Raw genomic sequence first — 19,549 nt, forward strand, 5'->3', positions numbered from 1 at the left:
CGTCGCGTGTATGTTAACCATGCCTATCTTCACCGTCCGATCTTCTGGAGATAACCACTATGGGCCTACCATTAACTTAACATTGGCCCATTAGCCATATTCGAATACTTTGTTTTCTTTCTTTTGGAACGAAAATGCTGTCGTTTTTTTTTTACGCTTCTACACATATACATCGTTTACATAGCATAGCATTATTATTCCTTTTTTGGGACAAAAGATTCATGAGAATCAAACCACGTATATATCTGTATACGAAATTTATGTAAACAAAGATGTGAACTGGTCTTTGAGATTTTCACCTGGATGACCAAATCCATCACCCTCCTTGTAGAACAAATAGATCACACGTGCAAGATTAAAAGACTCGCACAAGGATTTGGCGTGGTACAGTGGATGAGGCTTTAAAGAATTCTTCTATCATTATCTCATGGTGATCCTTAATCATCTTCTTTAATTCTGTAACCGCTTCTTCTTGAGTAACACCATATTGTTTCATGTAACAGTTGACTCCATTTGCCACTTCCCCGGCCCTCTCTTCAGCTCTTCCTCGAAAGTGGCTATGTCGTTCGTCAGACGAAGCACAACATTAAAAGCATGGATGAATTCGGGTTTGGATGCGACCCACTCGTACATTATCTTCTCATCACAGTCTTCCATACCTAGAAAGATGTAGAGTGTCATGTCATCCATTGCGGCTGTGACGACCCCGACCTCCATGTACTCCTCAAAGCTTGGTACATGACCTGTTCGTGCCCATTTTGCTATCTCTAAGTACCCTTCCTTCGTCAGGCTCTTTATCTATGTTTTTCGATATAAACATACAACATTACTCTTGTATATCATCATACTGTGTTTGTCTAATAAATTACATTTACGTACCTCATCAATAGTTGGCTTCACACCGCAATGTCTTCCCAGCGAACTCATTTCTCGTTCGATATCTTGAATAATTTCCCACAAATTACGGAATATGATTTGCACATAACTTGGTAGATCTTCTATGGCTTCAATATCCCACCTAGCCATTAAGTTTATCAGCCCAAAGGACTAGAATTCAGGTTTAAATTACAATATGAAAAAAATGCTGCATGTACCTTTGCAAAGCGTCAGTGAAACTTGTGACTTCAGGAAGAGTACCATATGCATCCATATGTGTCATCAACAACCGTCATGATCATGGAAATTAGAGTGCATATAACTCTCGCTAGGGAATATCGTGGCTCTAAATATATACCCACCATGCCCAAACCGTACTCCGCAATTCTGTCCCGGAAGGTATACGGCAGCTTAGATGCAAGATCTATCTCCTTCCACCATCTGCAATCACATATGAAATTATCAAGACGGACGCAACAAGATTGCGGGTCCATATGTAAGGTTTTACGGTTACCAACTCAAAGCTAGTTGATGATAAATTGAACTGGTCTATATTGTGTGTATATTATAATAGCTCTGGTCTCATCACACTTTTGATGTGAGATTCCTACTAATATAATATATGATTTGTGAATTAGCTAAAGGAGATTACTTAGTGAGAGCTTTGAGCTTTTTGATGTAATGCAGCTGGCAATAGCTGAAGTTGAGTTTCGCAAACTTGAGCAGCTTCTCCTCGTGATGTTCTTCTTCTTTGTAAAAAGAGATGTATTCTCTTGCAACTGCTATCTCTATGCAACGATATCTAGGTATGTATAATACATGTTGTATGAGCTTAGAGAGATGTGGATGAGTAGTAGTCACTGCTAAGTGAGTCCTAGTGAAACTCCGTGCTTCCTCCATTATATCCTCATCTTTTGTTTTGAGATATGATGCTTGGTACAACTGCAACATCCCTCTAACATCTCCAACTACACTTTCCTTGAACTTTCCATCATGTTCCCCTTTGAATCTTTTAAACACATCTACAATGAAATCAACATGAATTATATATATATATATATATATATATATAGTCAAAATAAGAATAAACATATATGCTAATCAAAGAAACTAATATAAGGGATAAGGCTATTACCACAAGGCATTTTGTGTCCATACAATCTGAAAACCTCAAACATAATAGAGATTGTTTCAAGATCATCTTCATTGTCGGTTAATATCTCCAGCTCCCCAAAAGCCTTGTTTAGAATCTCTTCAATTTCATTTTCGAAATAATGGGAAATCGCTAGACTGATAAGCAAGTGAATGAGACGAATTTTATCCTTGGTACAGGTGTGAAAAGATATGAGCATATCTCTTACACACGGCTTCATAACTGATTCAATCTCATGCTCAATTGCATCGATTTCCTATAAAAAAAAAATGACGTAAGAAACACATGTTAGATGTAGTTACGATATGACATAATGGATTTAAAAGATATAACGCGCTCTTAAAAGAAAATTAAAAAATGAGCCAATGGGATATCTTAACTGTCTTAACTACAACTAACAATACATAGTCATGAACTTCTGTCTGAAGACACATCGGGAAGCAATGTACTTACATAATCATTGACAGGAACAGAGAATTGGTGATCTCCTAAGAAAGTGGGGGCAAACTGAGCCAAGGGGCGAGTACTCTCAAGATCGTTACTAGTAGCCATTACATAGAACGAATCTTGTTTTGTGGGTTTTCGAGGAAGAGTTTGGTTTTGAAGCAAAGGGCGAGGTAAAAGAGAAAGCTTGGTCTTGTGATAGAGAGTGACTTTGTTAGTGCGAGGGATAATTTTAGGACCAAAACTCATCGACATACTTGAAGTTTGCATAGACACGAGAGAGTTTCTACTCTGCTTTATGTTTTGATGATGGATTGGATGGTTCAATGTGCTCTCACATCTCCAGCTTGCTTTAAATAGATACAAGGTCTAGTGGAGACTGGACATCCTAGACAATATTTTAACAGTGAAAACTAAACTAAACCACTACGCTTAGTGGAAGTTTATATAAATATCTCCTTTTCTTTTATAATGAAATTAAATTTTACTCTAAATCTTATTTCATTTTCAAGTTAAAAATGTAGTATTTTGTAAAAGATAAATGCATTACTCTATTTTTACAATAATTTTATTTCACTATAAATTGAAAATAGAGTGAGATTCAAGAAAATTTATTCTAAATTTTATTTTTATGTAGAAATAGAGTGGGAATAAAAATGTTGTTAGACAAGAAAACATAATCTATATATTTGGAGGAACTATTTTCTTATACATACCCTGAAAAAGGAAGTTACTTAATTTGGAAAATATAAATTAAGCAAAGAATTTAAAAAGTGTATAAAACGAATACGACTATAATTGTCATAAGAGCATGATTATCCCAAAGACCCATTTAGGGGTTCTTATTTTTTTTTAATACTTTAAAGTAGTAAAAGTGACTTAAGAGACAACATTAAGAAACCCAAACATTTTTATGCTCCATTGCAAGGCTCTTAATTAAGGGTTCTTAAAAAAAATTATTATACATTTTAATTGTATTAATATACCAGTTTTAATTGCATGAATGAATATGATTCACAAAAAAAAACATCATGATGTTTCTGAATCATGAAAGAACATAACAAACATTTCTTTCTGGCTAATAACTCAGTCACAAGCTGCTTATCATCGTACTTCATCACATACCTTTTTAAGAAGGCTTCATTGGTATATGCCAAGACACATGGAATCGAAGGGGGTTCACTTTCAAGCAATCCTTTGGCAATGAGAGCTTTGATTACATTACACCTAGGCACAAGATCTTCTCCATGCTGTATCCAAGTAGCTGAGGAAACAAAGCCACAGCCTTTAGTGGCCAATTCATCTGTATCACAGCAAACTCAATCTTGATTTGTATTAAACTTTAACACAAGTCTATGGACACAAGAATACAAGAATATCTATAGGTGTAGTCAAAAGTATGCAACTGCATATAGAGAAATAAAGTTCAAGTGATCTTGATTTGTACAGGAGAAGCAAGATTGAAATCATTACCTCTCTGAAAGAAGAACAAAGTGTTGGTTGTCAGGATCTTCAAGAGCACTAACCAGTAACCTCTTCTCGGCATCAACCATTGATACCCTACCCCAAGTGACCTCTTCCCTTCATGCTTATGAATCCTCCAAAAGCACATACATTATAAACATACATAAATACAAGATTCAATTGCATAAAATCTTCCAACAAGTTTAATTAATGCATTGTGCAAAGGGTACATCAGGGCAACTGATAACATTAAGTAAAATATCCATTTTTTCTTTGATAACTTCTCTTTAGCTATTCACAATACTTGTGCTAAACAAAACAAAATTAACAATCTTCAAAGCCAGCAACTAATCTGAATTCACCTCCTCACGACAAAATTTCTGTCCTGATCACAAAGCGAGCAATTGTGAACCAAGGCTTGTACTTCAATCGTGTCCCTGCCACAGGACAAAACCATATTAAGACCAGTGACCAATATAGACATAAACAATATCATCTACCTCTTTAGTTTTTTTCAATTAAGTGTTCAATTAAAGAACAGTGGAACTATCCTAAGATGGGCAACTCCGAATTGAAGTTTCATGAGCTGGGAACGAAGAAAGCAAGGATCTTTTAGAATCGGTGAAAAGGTGCTAACCTGTCTCGTTAACCTTAACGACGCGGTCATCGGAGACAGTCTCGAAGAGGCGGAGGAGAGACATCTCGTGACGTTGGAGGCCAGGAAATCACGAGGCGTGGAAGAAAGGGTCTAGAGAAGTAGCCTCTGCCTGAAGCGCTCTGGCTTCCCTTCTTCATTTGCTGGGAATCATCGCCGCCTTCAGCCATCCATGCAATTGCTTCGACTCTCTCTCTCTCTCTCTCTCTCTCTCTCTCTCTCTCTCTCTCTCTCTCTCTCTCTCTCTCAAAGAGATGAACGCCCAAAGGGCAACAGGTGCTTCAGAAAACCGTCTCTTGTAACCCCTAAATAAGAGACGTTCTTTTGCATTTAATCTAATTTCCTTTTTTTTTAATGGTAATAACCCTAAGAGACGGAGGCTGAAGACCGCGTTAATGATGCTCTAAGTGTATTGTTTTCTTTTCCAATTTTGGGTAGACAACATATTCACTTCTGACTTTGGCAAGATCTATACCATCCAAAGAGAGTATTTATATTTTTAAAATTACAAATGTCAGATAGTCTTTTTTTTTTGTCGACTTTCGGGCCACAATGGGCCGGTCCGATAGCCTTACATCTTCATAGAGGGGAAAGCTTCACTATAGAAGGCAAAGAGGGGTCGAACCCCTAACGCCAAGGTGGACAAGCCACTATACATGACCACTGGGCCATGCAACCTCGGCAATTGATATCTTGCATATTTACATTATTTTATCCATTTATTCATGTGCATTTTCATCGTATAGATTAGGATTTAGCCATGTCTAGGTTGCATTTTGCATACATATGTCTCTATTAGGTATTGGAGTACCACATGGAGTTCCTGGAGACATTTGGGTGCATTTGGAGTTCAAAGGAGGTGATTAGAGTGATCTTTGGACGAGCACTGCCTGGAGCGACTTCCCAGAGCGACTACATGAAGTCGCTGTGCACCACATCCCGGAGCGACTTTCCCAGAGCGACCGCACGAAGTCGCTCGCGTTTTCACGTCCGGAGACACACAGATTTGACCCTGGAGCGACCTCCCAGAGCGACGTGCCGAAGTTGCTCCTGATGTTCAGAGCGACCTGTTGGAGCGACACACCAAGGTCGCTCGCGTCCTCTCGTCTGGAGACACCAAAATCGGTCCTGGAGCGACTTCCCGGAGCGACACCTGCAAGTCGCTCCGCGTTATTTTGCTGACGAAAATTATGATTTCTCGGGGACCTTTTGGTCATTTGTATGCACGTTTTGCACTTCCAAAAAACCTATGTTTTAATACTTTGTAAGCCATTGGAGGCTGGATATCTTAGATCTTTGAAAAAACAACCAAAAACCTCTTGAAAAGTTCATCTCTTTTATTCATTTGATCATATGTTATCCTGTTGATTTCTAATCTATTATATGTATTTCTCTACATGATTAATCTGAAATCCAATATGGGTTTAAGAGGAATCATTAAGAGTAGTGAGTAATCCACTCTTGAATTCATGGGTTAGGGAGATTAAGGGTGATTAGGCTAGATCTAGGATGTTATAGTGTAGATCATTCTTATTCATTGCTAGTAGAGTATTCATAATGCATCTTCTGAGTTGGCCTCTCAAAAGTTGATTTTTAGGCATTTCCCACCCACAAGGTGTTTGATGAAATGTCTGTGACAACTCTCCTAAGCTTTTAACATACTTTACCAAAGACATTTGTTGTTAAAGGTGTTAAGATAGCCAATAGACTTGTTAGTAATGATTGCTTTCATATTATTCAACCAAAGACATTTGATGTTTGAAATATGTTAGTAAATGAACATTCATCTAGACATAGAGTTTGTTTAAGATTGTGTCTAAGCTTAAGGTTGATATTTTGATTGATCATTTGCCATCCTTAGTTCGAAACTTGATCACCCAAGGTCTAATTCCTATACCCATGAGTTCTCTTTTATCATAACCAAAGAAAGTCACTTCTTTTATTGTTTTATTATTTTGTTATTGCATTCTATTATTAGTAGTAGTTTAAAACCATCCAAATTATCGGTTGCATTTAGATTAAGTACGTACTTGCATTCTCGGTGCTTTGAAATCCCTTAGAATTGGTTCGGCAATCTTTTATACTACATCATTTGTCTTAGGAGCCTTGAAAACTCCTAACATCAAATTGGCGCCGTTGCCAAATTCTGAGTAGATTTGAACATTGAGATTTAGTCACTTGCTTGAGACTAAGTCATTTTAATTTTATTTTGTTACTGATTCTTCTTCTTCACCTACCTTTAACTTTCAGGTGTATGAACTTGAGGACCAGGGGTCCATCAAACCTAGTTCCAATAGTAGTAGACATCAGAGCTTTAGAGAGAGTGTGTGCTAGAGCTAGAAGAGAAGAAGAAGAACAAGCCCACTTGCATAGATTGGATATTGATATGGCAGATCCACCACAAGGGGCAGAACATCAACCGCGGGCAGCTCGACCCATTGGTACTTATGACCGGCCCAACATTCATGGTCATAGACTGGGAATCCAAGCACCGGCTGTGGCAGCCAACAACTTTGAGGTCAAGTCAGGATTACTCAACGTGATCGAGAACAACAAATATCATGGCTTGGCTTTAGAAGACCCATTCGATCACTTGGACAGGTTCGACAGCTACTGTGGATTGTCAAAAACCAATGGTGTGTCAGAGGATGCCTTAAAGCTGAAGTTATTCCCTTTTTCTTTGGGGGATAAGGCGCGTCAGTGGGAGAAGTCTCTACCCAGCGACTCTATCACCACTTGGGATGACTGCAAGAAAGCATTCTTAGAGAAGTTCTTCTCTACTTCAAGAACTGCTAAGCTGAGAAATGAGATCTCCAGCTTTCAACAGAAGGGCTTGGAAGGATTCAGTGAAGCCTGGGAGAGATTCAAAGGCTACCAAGCTCAATGCCCTCACCATGGTTTCTCTAAGGAAAGCCTGTTGAGCACATTCTACAGGGGAGCTCTTCCTAAGTACAGAGCCAGATTGGATACAGTTAGCAATAGGTTCTTCTTGGAAAGAACTGAGGAAGATGCAGAGGAGCTGGTTGACAACATGGTAAAGAGTGACGCACTCTACAGTGGAGACCACGACAGAGGCAGTAGAACAGATGACAAGCAGACGAGGAAGGAGTTAAATGCTCTACAGGATAAGATAGACATACACCATTGTGAATCATAGCATAATATTGGAAATGTTTTGCATAAACCTCTCTACGAAGTACACTTCATTTTTGACGGCCTCTCTACGTAGTACACCACCTCAAATGAACATTATTGTATAAAATAACATTTTATTGGTTCTTGTCAATTTAAAAATTTGTAAATAATTTAACACAAATTTATGATTGATCCGGAAGTTTAATGTTCTCTTTGTTTTTCATTCGGTAATAACATCTACATTACACTAAATTATTAAATGTGAATTTCAATCTACCTAAGACCCGTATAAACAAAACTATGAAACAAACAATTTAAGTGGATACTTGTTGATATAAGTACGTATAATACAATCTATACATAGAACTAAAATATCTAGGAAGAACATGAAAAAGGAAAAGTGTTTCGTAAGCCAAGCTCCTCGCAGTTTCAAAGAAATGAGCCAGGGCTTCCTCTGACGTCCCTACCAAGACACTGTGTCCTAGGTTTGAGTATATGCCGTGAAGATTGGTCCATCAATCTTCACGACTCTGACATAGAAAGACATTTTCTTTCAGTTTCTTGAATTAAATATAAAGAATTATTACGTTCAGCTCAACAAAGTAAACTATCCACCTATAAATCTCTTCAGTTAAAGCAGGAACCAGAGATAATAGGTTAGATGGATCAACATTTCCATGGACTCTTAAGTCTCTAACACTGCTCCCCAGTCGCCTCTTTCCATCAGCCATATCTACAGTCCAGTCAAGTCCAATAACATCCGCTGAAGAAGACCCCTGTTTCCATTTTATGTAGAAAATAATAGGCGTGTCTGAACATCTTCTCTTTTACAGTATGAATGATCTGGCAAACCAAATGAGAAAAAGGAAACGTTAAAACACCAAAAGAGAATCTTTCCAAGAACTCAAGATGGAAAGTACTTAAACTATACCTCTTTGATCCAAGGCTCCCACATCTCGGGAGTCAACTGTCCACCCCCATGAATCGAATATTTGAATGCAGTGAGCTACGTGCTCAACTTTTTACACAACGTACTCTGTGATGAATTTGGTTATATTAGATATTAGAGCTCTCAGTACATTTGGTGCAGTGTCCAAGGAGCTCCAACAAAACCCAATACCTTAGCATGTTCCTCGACATCTTGTCTCAGAATCTTGAGAGAGTCTCCAACGAACTGAAGTTTCTGAAGATCAATAGGATGAAATCTCTTTAAACATTCTTCAGGTCTGATGAGATACTGGATCACAGGGCCTTTAACTTCTTCGTTGTCAAACAGGAAACCGAAGGCAGGTATATGAGTGAGGATGCCAGAGAATACAAATGACATCGTCTGGTATGAACGGAAGCCAAGGCTGCAAAGAGATTACCACGATAAGATCAGTGTTGTCTCTGAAGGAAGGGTGTTTCTGAGCGAGCTTCTGGTAAACAACCGCATACTTTCCTGCTTCCCCTTTAGCAGTGCTAAGCAACAGCTGATCTGTTAATAATGTAAGAAAGGTTTCTATTAACTGAGGGTACAGATTCATTGATCTCTTTATGATCATTAGCATAATGACTTAAAAGCTGGAAACTTTGTCATCAATTTCACATTCCAAACAGAGAAAGAAGCACATTTCAAAAGTTTTGAAAAAATAAGAGAAGCAAACATCTTTAGAGAAATTGGACTGCAAGAGATACATACCAGAAGAGAAGGAAGAACAATCTACGATGAACTTCCAACTCCAAGCAGCGTTACTGAATCTTCTTGGGTGACAAATTAATCCACGTTTATGGGACTGGATCGAAACCCTTGACCCGATGAGTAACATGTCGACGACTGCAAGCACTATATACTAGAAAGAGAAGTCTCTGATTAGATTTGCAATAAAAATATAACTTAAATCGTTGTAGGTAACTGTTCTCATACCTGTTCACAATCATAAGCAGCAGCTCCAGCCCAATTAAACTTCCCATGTAGTTGTGTTTCTTGCTTTCATAAGATGTACTAAGCAGAAATGGAGCTCTAGTACAGCTAAAGCCAGTGAGAAAAAAATTGAGCCATTGCAGCCTCCCGGTGGATTTTTCGGAAATGGTCGCTATTGCTTGATGTGCTTCTAGGGTTTGCGTGGTTTCTGATTTAGCAGAGAAATCAATATGAGTTTATATAAGCTAAGAAACGAAGGAAGTCAAAACGCTTCCATGTCTTCGATTGAAAGAATAAATAAGGGGATTTAATGAGAATTAGCTGTTGGATGCTAGTGTTATTGTGGAAGAATGCTTGGGTTTGTTTCTTTCACGAAAACGCTAAATTGAAGTGGATGGTGACGTGGCTAAAGCTAATGTACTCATTGGCTGGAATTAACAATCCTACGTGGACACCCCTTATATGTTGAGCATATTTGGCTTTTATTACGGTAAGATTGATTAAAAGCTCAGTTACGAGTTCAGTCGAATTTTAAATAGTCTGGAATATAAAACAGTGACCTCTCGTAGATAACATGGGCTTCGATATCTTCATCTAAAATGGGCTTGGTGTTTTCTAGCCCAAATATTGCGAGCTAGAGAGACCAGCATGAATTTTTCTAATACTTGGTGGCTTTTTTCGTCGTACCGTGTGTATTAATTAGTCAACTATTTATCAGTCAAACTAAAAATTATTTGCATGCCATAACTTTTGTATTAAGCTGCAACATAATAAAAACACTAAACATTTAAAGGTGATTTCTATTATATAAGAAAAACAGAGAATAATAATTAGTTTGCTAAATAATTGTTAGAGCATATAAACACTTATGGTAAGTGGATAACTCCTTTTGAATAGAACTCTACACGTACTTACGTATTCCTCAGTCTCTGCAGCTATATATACCTCTAAATGATACAAAACAACATATTCAAACAAACACTTCTCGCAGAAAAAAAACATTAGAAATCTCTAGCTTCCTTTTCTCCTTGTTTCTTTTTCATCGTCATGATGTATTCACTTCTCAATGAAACAAGAAACTGTCAAGTGTGCAAGAAATCATTTCCAAATGGGAGAGCTTTAGGAGGTCACATGAGGTCTCACAGTCGGAAAATTTCGGCATCAAACGCAAAATCAGCAACTGGCTCGACCGTCCCAACATTGAAGACACCCACCAAACTCGCAGCAAATATCAGACCTAATGAAACAGTTTTGATGAGATCTGTCCACACAAGTGAAGTTGGTCGGGAACCAGATCTAAAGAGAGAAGAAGGTGGACAACAAATAAAAGGCAAGAGAAAGTTCGTCGTGGATGTAGATGAGTGTCCGAGTTCTTTAACAGCGGTTGAAGAAGGTGCTTTGTGTCTTGTAGCAATGTCTAAGGGACAGAGACCAGCAAATTCTCAGAATTGGAATGCTATTGACCGCTTGTTAGCAACTCCAAATGAAAAAGAAGAATATACTCGAAAGTCCATCGATATAGATTCTGCTGATGATGACAAAGAAGACAAAGATAAGTATGTTGCTTCAAATGTGAGAGTCTTAACAGAAGATATCGATGAAAATGAAGATGAGGATGATGACGATGAAACATATTTAGTTGAGAAGGAGAATCAGTGTAAGAAAAAATTTACGTGTGATATATGTGGAAAAGTTTTGCATTCGTATCAGGCATTAGGTGGTCATCGAACGAGTCACAAGACCAAACGATTGAAGATTTGTGACAAGAATGGTCAAGCCATGGTTCGACATTACAAATGTGAAATATGTGGCAGAGTGTTTGAATCCGGTCAAGCACTTGGTGGTCACAAGAAGGTTCATTATGTGTTTCTATAACCAAGTAACTAGGTTCGGTTATGTTTGGTTAGTGACTTCAGCTGAGTAGCATAGAATAAAGGGTGGCATTTGGGTGATTAATAGATTTGGATGAAAGATAATCAAAATGTGTTCTCTATTTTTATGTTGTTGTCCCTTTTAGTTTATTAACAAAACTCTGGTTTAAGTTTAAGTTTTCTTTTCTGTTTTCTCAGTTGTTGTATCCCTTTGGTTTATTTATCATATATTAACAAAAGTTTGGTTCAAAGTTATGTTTTATTCCTTCATATAATCTCTTATTCAGAATGTGTATGTGTGTGTGTTTTAAAAAAATTTGAACTGCAAGATTTCGAAATATCAAATTAGGATCCTAGATGTAGTGATACAATATGATGCAGAGAAATCGACCTAATTAAAGACTATTCATAATATTGTGTTAGTCAAAAGACAAAATCAAACATTCATAGTAAAAAAATATGTTCTACTTTCTAAAAGAGAGAAAAAAATATTCGTGTAAGTTTACAAAATAAATAAAAATTAAGTTTTTGTTTGACTAACTGAAATCAAAGATATTATATTCAAATATATCCATTGGTTTTTATTCAAATAAATAAAAATGTATCAATTGATTCAAAAATAGAACTACTATGATATATGGAAACAGTGTAATCAAAATAAATAGTGGTACTACTAAGAATAGGAATAGCATGTTATATGGAATTAACATTAAATAGAGTCATCATTTGATTGTCTTTTTTACTAAGTCATAATTTGACTGTTTCTTTGCATTTAACATGTTAAAGTAGTGTATTACATTCAGAAGAAATATGTACATGTGTTTTGTTTTAATTCCTTGAATATGATTTGCAAAAGTGTGAAACAAAAACAATAGTTATCACTTGCAAATGATATATATTTGATTAACATACATGTAAATGCTAAGGTGGACGCAGGGTGAGGGAGTGTTAAACCGTCTGAAATTATTCTCTATTATCATCTTTTTTTGTCAGTTTCACATTCTATTTTATTATTTTTCCTTGAAGCCAATGCAAGTTAGTTTGCTCCAAAGTAGAACACTGATTTTGCAACTAATGTTGCCTCTGAAGTGTATTATCCACCACACGTTAACGCAGGATTTGTTAAAATGAAATTTATTCAGTGTTTTAAATTTGAATATGAGTCAAGTAATAAAAAACTTTTTCACTAATGTGTCAATGAAGACTAGAAAGTCATTGTGATATATTAGCAGGGAATTAGTCATTCAAATCTTCTGAATGAAGCTGCATGCAAATGGACAGTCCCTCTCTTCACGTAAAAAAAAACGGTCTCAAATTATTCTTTATCCCAATTAATATAGAAGCTTGTCTGATATTCCTCAAAAACGAAAAATCGAAATATTTCACTCATATAATAAAACACAAAAGCAAAAGTACACTCATATATATATATACTCTTAACACCATTCAAAAAAAATTAATTCTACCATTACAAGCACCACCAAATCACACCCCAATCTTCTGACATTTAACACCAGCATTACCACCACAAACATCTTCCAAATTAACATCACTAACATTGCCAAGAACAACCACATTATCCCCCATTGCCTTCCTCTTCGGCTTCGCCTCTTGGAGAATCAACAACACATCTCTCATCGGCGGCCGATCTGTTGGATTCCGACTCGTACACAACAGTGCAATCCTCAGCATCTGTTTCATCTCTTCTCTTATGAGACTACACGACCTACCCCTGCTTTTGTCTAGCACTTCCTCTACATCTTCCTTTGTCTTCAGCTTTGATCTAACCCAATCCACGATACTATTACCTTCTCCAAACTCCGGTTCGACCGATTTTTTTCCGGTGATGATTTCTAATAGTATCACTCCAAAACTGTAGATATCACTCTTTTTATCCACTTGTAGTGTATATGCATACTCTATATAACCAAACAAAATATAGTCAGAGGTTGTCGTCATCATACTCTATATAACCAAAACAAAAACAAGATAAAGAGTCAGAGGTTGTCGTCATCACACGACAAGAAGAATGTTTTAACAAACTGACAAATAAAAAAAAAAGGACAAAAGTACACAATTTTAAACTTTGGGGGTAAATTAAGTAACTAAAAAGACTAACAAGGGTACCTGGCGCAATATAACCGTAAGATCCGGCAACGACGGACATAGACTCATCGGTCTGAATCAACTTCGCGACGCCGAAGTCCGCCACACGCGCCTCGAAGTCCCCGTCGAGGAGAATATTACTAGGCTTCAGATCGCGGTGCACGATCACCGGATCACAGTCGTGGTGGAGGTAGCATATCCCCTGAGCGACTCCGATCGCGATATTGTACAGCGCCGTCCACTCCGCGGCGGCGTTAGCCGTCTTATCCCCTCCGTGGAGGAGATCGTCCAAGCTCCCGTTGGGCATGTACTCGTACAGGAGCATCGTGCACTCCCGGTTCGAGCAGCATCCGAGGAGGCGGACGATGTTCCGGTGGCGCACGTGGCCTAGCACGTCGACCTCCGCGAGCACGCCGCTCTTCCGCCGCCGGATCTTCCCGTTCTCCTTGTTCTTCCCCCAGAGCTTCTTCACGGCGATGACCTCCCCGTTCGGCATCTCGGCCTTGTACACCGTCCCCGTCGATCCCATCCCGAGGATGTTGTCCGTCTTCGAGAGACACTCGACGACGTCGTCCGCCGTGAAGTTCAGCCTCTGGAACGCCGTTAGCTTCCACGGTCCTACCTCTCCGCCGTCGACTTTGCTTTTCTTGAAGCACCGAGCGGCGGCGACGAGGAGGAAAAACGCGGCGCCGATGGCCGCCGCCATTATCCAGACGATGGCTCCGGCGGTTTTCTTCCGGCCGTAAATCTCCGGTTCCGTATCGGAGCCGCAAGGCTTCCTTAGCACGTCTCCGCACAGCCCCTCGTTAGAGTAGAAGAAGGACGGATTCAAATGCGTGAACGAACCGGTCGGAACCGGGCCGGTTAGCTGATTAAACGAAACGTTGAAAGTCGTGATGGTCTTGGAGCTTCCGAAGTCGGAGGGGATCGTTCCGGTTAGGAGGTTACGGGAAAGATCCACGTCAGCGATGGAAGGAAGCGTGGATATTTCCCAGGGGATGATTCCGGTTAAGTAGTTGCGGCTGAGGTTCAAAGAGAGAAGCTTTTCGCAGTGTCCTATGTCCCAAGGGATTGTCCCGTTGAGCGAGTTCCCTTGCAGCTCAACCCTGTAGAAGCTCTTGCATCCCACGTAGTTAGGAACCTCACCGATGAGATCACTGAAACTCGCCGAGAAGATCTGCAAGTTCGGAGCTTTCCAGATATTCTCCGGTAAGCGATTATGGAACGAGTTGCAAGAGAGGTTCAAGTACTGAAGAACAGGAGCCTTGGCGAGATCAGATGGAATCTGGTCGGTGAATCTGTTGCTGCTCAGGTCGACGAACGTGAGGTTGTCAAGAGAGCCGAATCCTGACGGTATGGTGCCGTTTAGTCTGTTGTTTTGAGTCCTGAACCTCCAGAGAGACGTGCAGGTCGTTAAGCTCTTTGGGAGCTCGCCTTCGAGGTTGTTGGAGAAGAGGATGAGTTTGTAAAGCTTGTTGCCGTTGCATAGAGAAGGAGGGATGGTTCCGGTGAAGGAGTTGTTGGAGACGTCTAAAGTCTCGAGCTTTCCGTTTGTTCCGAGCTTCTGCGGTAAAGCTCCGGTGAAGTTGTTGTTCCATAGAGACAATGTGGTTAGCTCCGGGAGCTCGCCGAGGCCTTCGGGGACTTCGCCTGAGAGGTTGTTGCTGATTACGCTAAACCACGTGAGGTTCTTCAAGTCGGAGAAGCCTGGAGGGATGGTTCCGGAGAGCTGGTTGCTTGATAAATCTAGTGACTTTAGAGCTTTTAAGTTGCTGTAACTCTCCGGGATTTGGCCGGTGAAGCCGTTGAAGAAGAGGAGCAAAGTCTCGAGCTTTGTGAGGTTTCCGAGTTCTTGAGGGAGAGAGCCAGAGAGGGTGCAGTTGGAGACGTCTAAGTACTTAAGGTTCGAGAGTAGTGAAAACTCTGAAGGTATGTTTCCTGTGAACTGATTGTAACCGATCTCGATGTGTTGGAGGTTTGGTAAGAGTCCTAATCTCGGAGGTAAAGCGCCTCCGAGAAGGTTTCCGGCTAAATGGATAAACTTTAGTCTCTGTAAACCACCGTAAGCTGCAGGTATCTCTCCTTCGAAGTAGCTACCACCGAGGTTAAGCTCTTCCAAGAAACGGAGACGAGCCACTTCCAGAGGCAACAAGCCTTCGAAGTTGTTGCTGAAGGCGTTGAAGACTCTTAGGAACTTGAGCTTGGAGATTCCAGGAGGGAAACTTGATTCGAAGGAGTTATGGCTGATGTCGAGAGTGGTGAGCTTGGTGAGGTCAAAGAGAGAAGTGGGGAACGGACCCACCAAGGAGTTCTTACTGAGGTTCAAGTAGAGTAAGCTCGATGACAAGTAACGAATCTGTTGAGGAAGATGGCCTGTGAGGTTCCGGTTAGAGAGGTCAAGAGAAATGACTTGAGAAGTTGCATTGTCGCAGACTACACCGGACCAAGAACACCAAACGGCGCCGTTTTGGTCATCCGTGACTTTCCAGTCTTGAAAGGCAGAGGGAGAGGCGGAGAGAGATGTTTTGAGGGAAATGAGAGAGGAGAGTTGAGGTGAAAGCTTGAGAGATAAGGAAGATAAAGGAAGAAGAAGGAGAAAGAGATGAGCAAGAGAAAGGGAAGTGTTCTTCTTGTTCATGGCTTTTTTAGGAAGAAGAAAGTGAAAAGATTGTCTGATGAAGTGAGGTGAAGTTGAGAAAGGCTTTAAGGTTAACAATGGTGGATATAAGGGTTTGAAGAAGATGAAGAAGGAGAAGAGAAGAAGTCATGACTCATGATGAAGGTGATGATTGTGGAGTGCGTCTAATGGTCTGTCTTTTGTTGGTTAAGGCATTATGGTTTGTGTGGGGAAGAAAAGAAAAGACGAACTCATTCCATTTCCACTCTTCTTTTACTTTTTTTACTTTTCCGATTTACTTGCTTCTTATTTTAATACTTATTCCTTCTTTATTGGTTGTTGGTTAAGGCATTCTGTTATGTCATACATAAACAATTAATATTTATAATCCATTTGTTTGTAATTGTTGAGCAAACAAAATTCCTATGAGTTACTAATTACAATTTTTTTTATTTAATAAAACCTTATTTGTCAAACTATTTTATAATATGCATGCATTATATAGGTCTATTATTTTTTTTTTGTTCCCATCATACAAATTACAATACTGGATTCTGGGTGGAGATCTTTGAAAATCAGAAACCAAATCAACATGCCACTCATTCTTATTAAACCACACATTATTTAGATTTCAGATTTGTCTGCATCTTATTTTCTCCTCTTTAAAATTATTTTTCCACTTTTGGTTTTCTTTTGAAACCATTTGCAGACAAATTGAATGTTTATTGGAATGTATAGAACATGCATACATACAATACACACACATACAATACACACACAAGAAATGTGTATATAAGTAAGTGAAAGTGGGCTGTATATATCTCAGTCACTCACAGGATCCAATAAAGCTAAATTCCTCTGTTACTCCACTAACTCTCAAAGCCCCCTTTGTATATTTATTAAATACGAATTTTTTATTTATTTATAAAAAATACATTCAAACTAGTATGATTTATTCGAACACCAATTCTGGCGCCCAAAAAGATTCAAGGTTCTTCAAGCAAATCCATCACACCATTCTTCAAGCAATCCATCACACCATACGTATAGTAGATTAGATATACGCGTGCATCTCTTTAGTACTTTTAATAAATAAAAACAAATAACCCAGAGTCCATACTTGCTTTTCAATTAGTTGACACAATAATCTTATCATTATCATTGAAATCTTAGCGAAAAGTAGAGCTGTCAAATGGGCGGACCGTCCAATGGTTGCCCATGTCCATATACAAACGGGTTTAATATGGACAAACCCATTTTTCTCATTGGTTTTTATTGGATAAAATGTGGAAGACCATTAAGAAAATGGTCCTTGTTGGTTTTGGGCTTTATGGACGTGGACTGTCTAATGGTCCCAAAACCTAGGGTTTCTAAAATTTAAGTTTTTCCGCTAAAATCGTAAAATCGATTTTTTCGCTTAAATTTTGATATCAAATTTTCCCGCCAGAACCAGAAAATCGAGTTTTTTCGCCAGAACCGCAAAATTGAGTTTTTCTTCAAAACGCAAAATCGAATTTTTCCGCCAAAACCGGAAAATCGAGTTTTCCTGCCAAAACCGCAAAATCGATTTTTCTCGCCAAATTCGAAATTGTTGTACTTATGAACTTATGTATTATTATACTTATGAATTTATGGATGAATTTTAATTTTATGAACTTGTACATGTAATTGTAGGCTAATAAATTAAAATTTAAAATTTCTTATATGGTCATTATGGACCCCATGGCAGCCCATGAAAATATGGGTGTTAGTGGGTATGGTCCTTAATGGACTTGGTTCTTAATGGACATGGTCACTCTCTGTCCGCAAACAATAAATGGACAAATGGATATGGGCTAATGGACATGGGCTCGCCCAATTTACGGCTCTAGTGAAAAGATGTACAGGTATTAGATCACTGTAGATTAGTTAAAAAAAATCTTTTCAATTAGTTTTTTTTTTGACAAAAAATCTTTTCGATTAGTTTTTTTTTTGACAAAAAATCTTGTCGATTAGTTGTCTTGCATCTTTTGTTTACGAATTCGTTTAATTTTAAAATAAATTATGAACATTATGAAATATTTTTATATTCACTATCTGTAACATTTTTCATGTAATTCTTAAAATAGCTCAATGACATGGTCATGTTCTACTAAAAACATATTTTCATCTCATTTTAATAGCCACCCTGCTTAGTCTACAAATGTATTAGTCAAAAAATAAAATGATCTACATGTATATATGTGATTGTAAGTTTGTCATAATTAGGCCTGTGACGGATCCGGATATCCGGAAAATTCGGGGTACCTGGATCCGGATCAGGATCCGTCGGATCCGTGAACTTAATATCCGGATCCGGATTCGTAGTTTTCGGAAATCCGGATTTCGGATATCCGTCCCGATATTGTATTATCCGCGGATATCCGGATCCGAATCCGTAAAAATAATTAAAAATAATATTTTTTAAATTTTTTTTAATATAATATATAAATCAAATATTTATAAATATATTTATATATGTCTATATATTGTAAAAACTAAAATATAATATTATAAGATTAATTCATGTATAAATATTAATATATCAAATATAAATATTAATGAAATTTAAAAATTTAATGTGTTTTAAAAATACGGATCCGGATATCCGGATCTAAAAATTAAGATATCCGGATTCGGATTCGGTTTGGACGGATCCAAGATTTTACTATCCGGATTCGGATCTGGACATCCCGGATATCATATTTTCGGAGCGGATACGGAGCGGATCTCGGATCGAATCCGGATCTCGGATAATAAGTCCCAGGCCTAGTCATAATGGACACTAGACCCTGACCCGCGCGCCAGCGCGGATATGAATTTTCAGTTTTTAATTATTTATTTTATTAAATGATGTATTTGTAATATTCGTTCATATTATATTCATTAAGTAAATATTTTTTTTTGCATCTTAAACTATCTATTTTTTACGAATGTGTGATATGATATAAAAAATATAAAAAAAATGAGTACAGAGTTAATTAGATAATTTTTAAAATAGAAATTTTTCTTTCGTGTGCGATATCATATAAATAATGATCCGTCCAGTTAACAAAAATCATGATTATTTTATGTGTAATTTTTTTTTTGACCATTTCCTTAAAACTATATTAAATTTAACATATTTTAATTAGAATATTTTTAATATCTTTACCTTTTTATTTGAAATGCAACTCAATATTTTTTAACAATCATAACAAAATATTTCAAAAATATTTTTAGAATTTGTTTGAAAAATATGAAAATTACATTTTAAATTAAAATTATCCTAAAATATGATAAGTTTTGATGTAGACGAAAACTCAAA

At 38.0% G+C, this 19,549-nt stretch overlaps 2 protein-coding genes, 1 non-coding gene and 2 pseudogenes across 4 annotated transcripts; 1 reads left to right on the forward strand and 4 right to left on the reverse strand.

The window, feature by feature from the left end:
- Nucleotides 1-218: 218 nt before the first annotated feature.
- On the reverse strand, nucleotides 219-4,980 carry LOC106401229 (annotated as a pseudogene). The gene is made up of 9 exons (XR_002659893.2): nucleotides 4,575-4,980; nucleotides 3,947-4,374; nucleotides 3,599-3,737; nucleotides 2,483-2,861; nucleotides 2,012-2,285; nucleotides 1,529-1,898; nucleotides 1,095-1,317; nucleotides 880-1,018; nucleotides 219-798 (listed from the first exon to the last, which is right to left on the reverse strand). The product of XR_002659893.2 is annotated as a terpenoid synthase 25-like (transcript).
- Nucleotides 4,981-7,386: 2,406 nt separating this feature from the next.
- Nucleotides 7,387-7,493, reverse strand: LOC125590819. The gene has a single exon (XR_007326821.1). It is a non-coding gene; the product is annotated as a small nucleolar RNA R71 (small nucleolar RNA).
- Nucleotides 7,494-8,622: 1,129 nt separating this feature from the next.
- LOC106398661 (zinc finger protein ZAT1-like) lies at nucleotides 8,623-11,767 on the forward strand. The gene has a single exon (XM_048762039.1). It carries the CDS (start codon nucleotides 10,678-10,680, stop codon nucleotides 11,503-11,505), a length of 828 nt encoding a protein of 275 aa, XP_048617996.1. The 5' UTR covers nucleotides 8,623-10,677; the 3' UTR covers nucleotides 11,506-11,767.
- Nucleotides 8,653-9,277, reverse strand: LOC106398662 (annotated as a pseudogene).
- A 1,104-nt stretch (nucleotides 11,768-12,871) lies between the features above and the next one.
- On the reverse strand, nucleotides 12,872-16,470 carry LOC106401146 (leucine-rich repeat receptor-like protein kinase TDR). Its single transcript, XM_048762040.1, has 2 exons — nucleotides 13,629-16,470; nucleotides 12,872-13,420 (listed from the first exon to the last, which is right to left on the reverse strand). The coding sequence occupies exons 1-2, from the start codon at nucleotides 16,243-16,245 to the stop codon at nucleotides 12,987-12,989; spliced, it is 3,051 nt and encodes a 1,016-aa protein (XP_048617997.1). The 5' UTR covers nucleotides 16,246-16,470; the 3' UTR covers nucleotides 12,872-12,986.
- Nucleotides 16,471-19,549: the final 3,079 nt, after the last annotated feature.

Source organism: Brassica napus, chromosome C7, assembly GCF_020379485.1.
Source record: "Brassica napus cultivar Da-Ae chromosome C7, Da-Ae, whole genome shotgun sequence".
NCBI classification, from domain to species: domain Eukaryota; kingdom Viridiplantae; phylum Streptophyta; class Magnoliopsida; order Brassicales; family Brassicaceae; genus Brassica; species Brassica napus.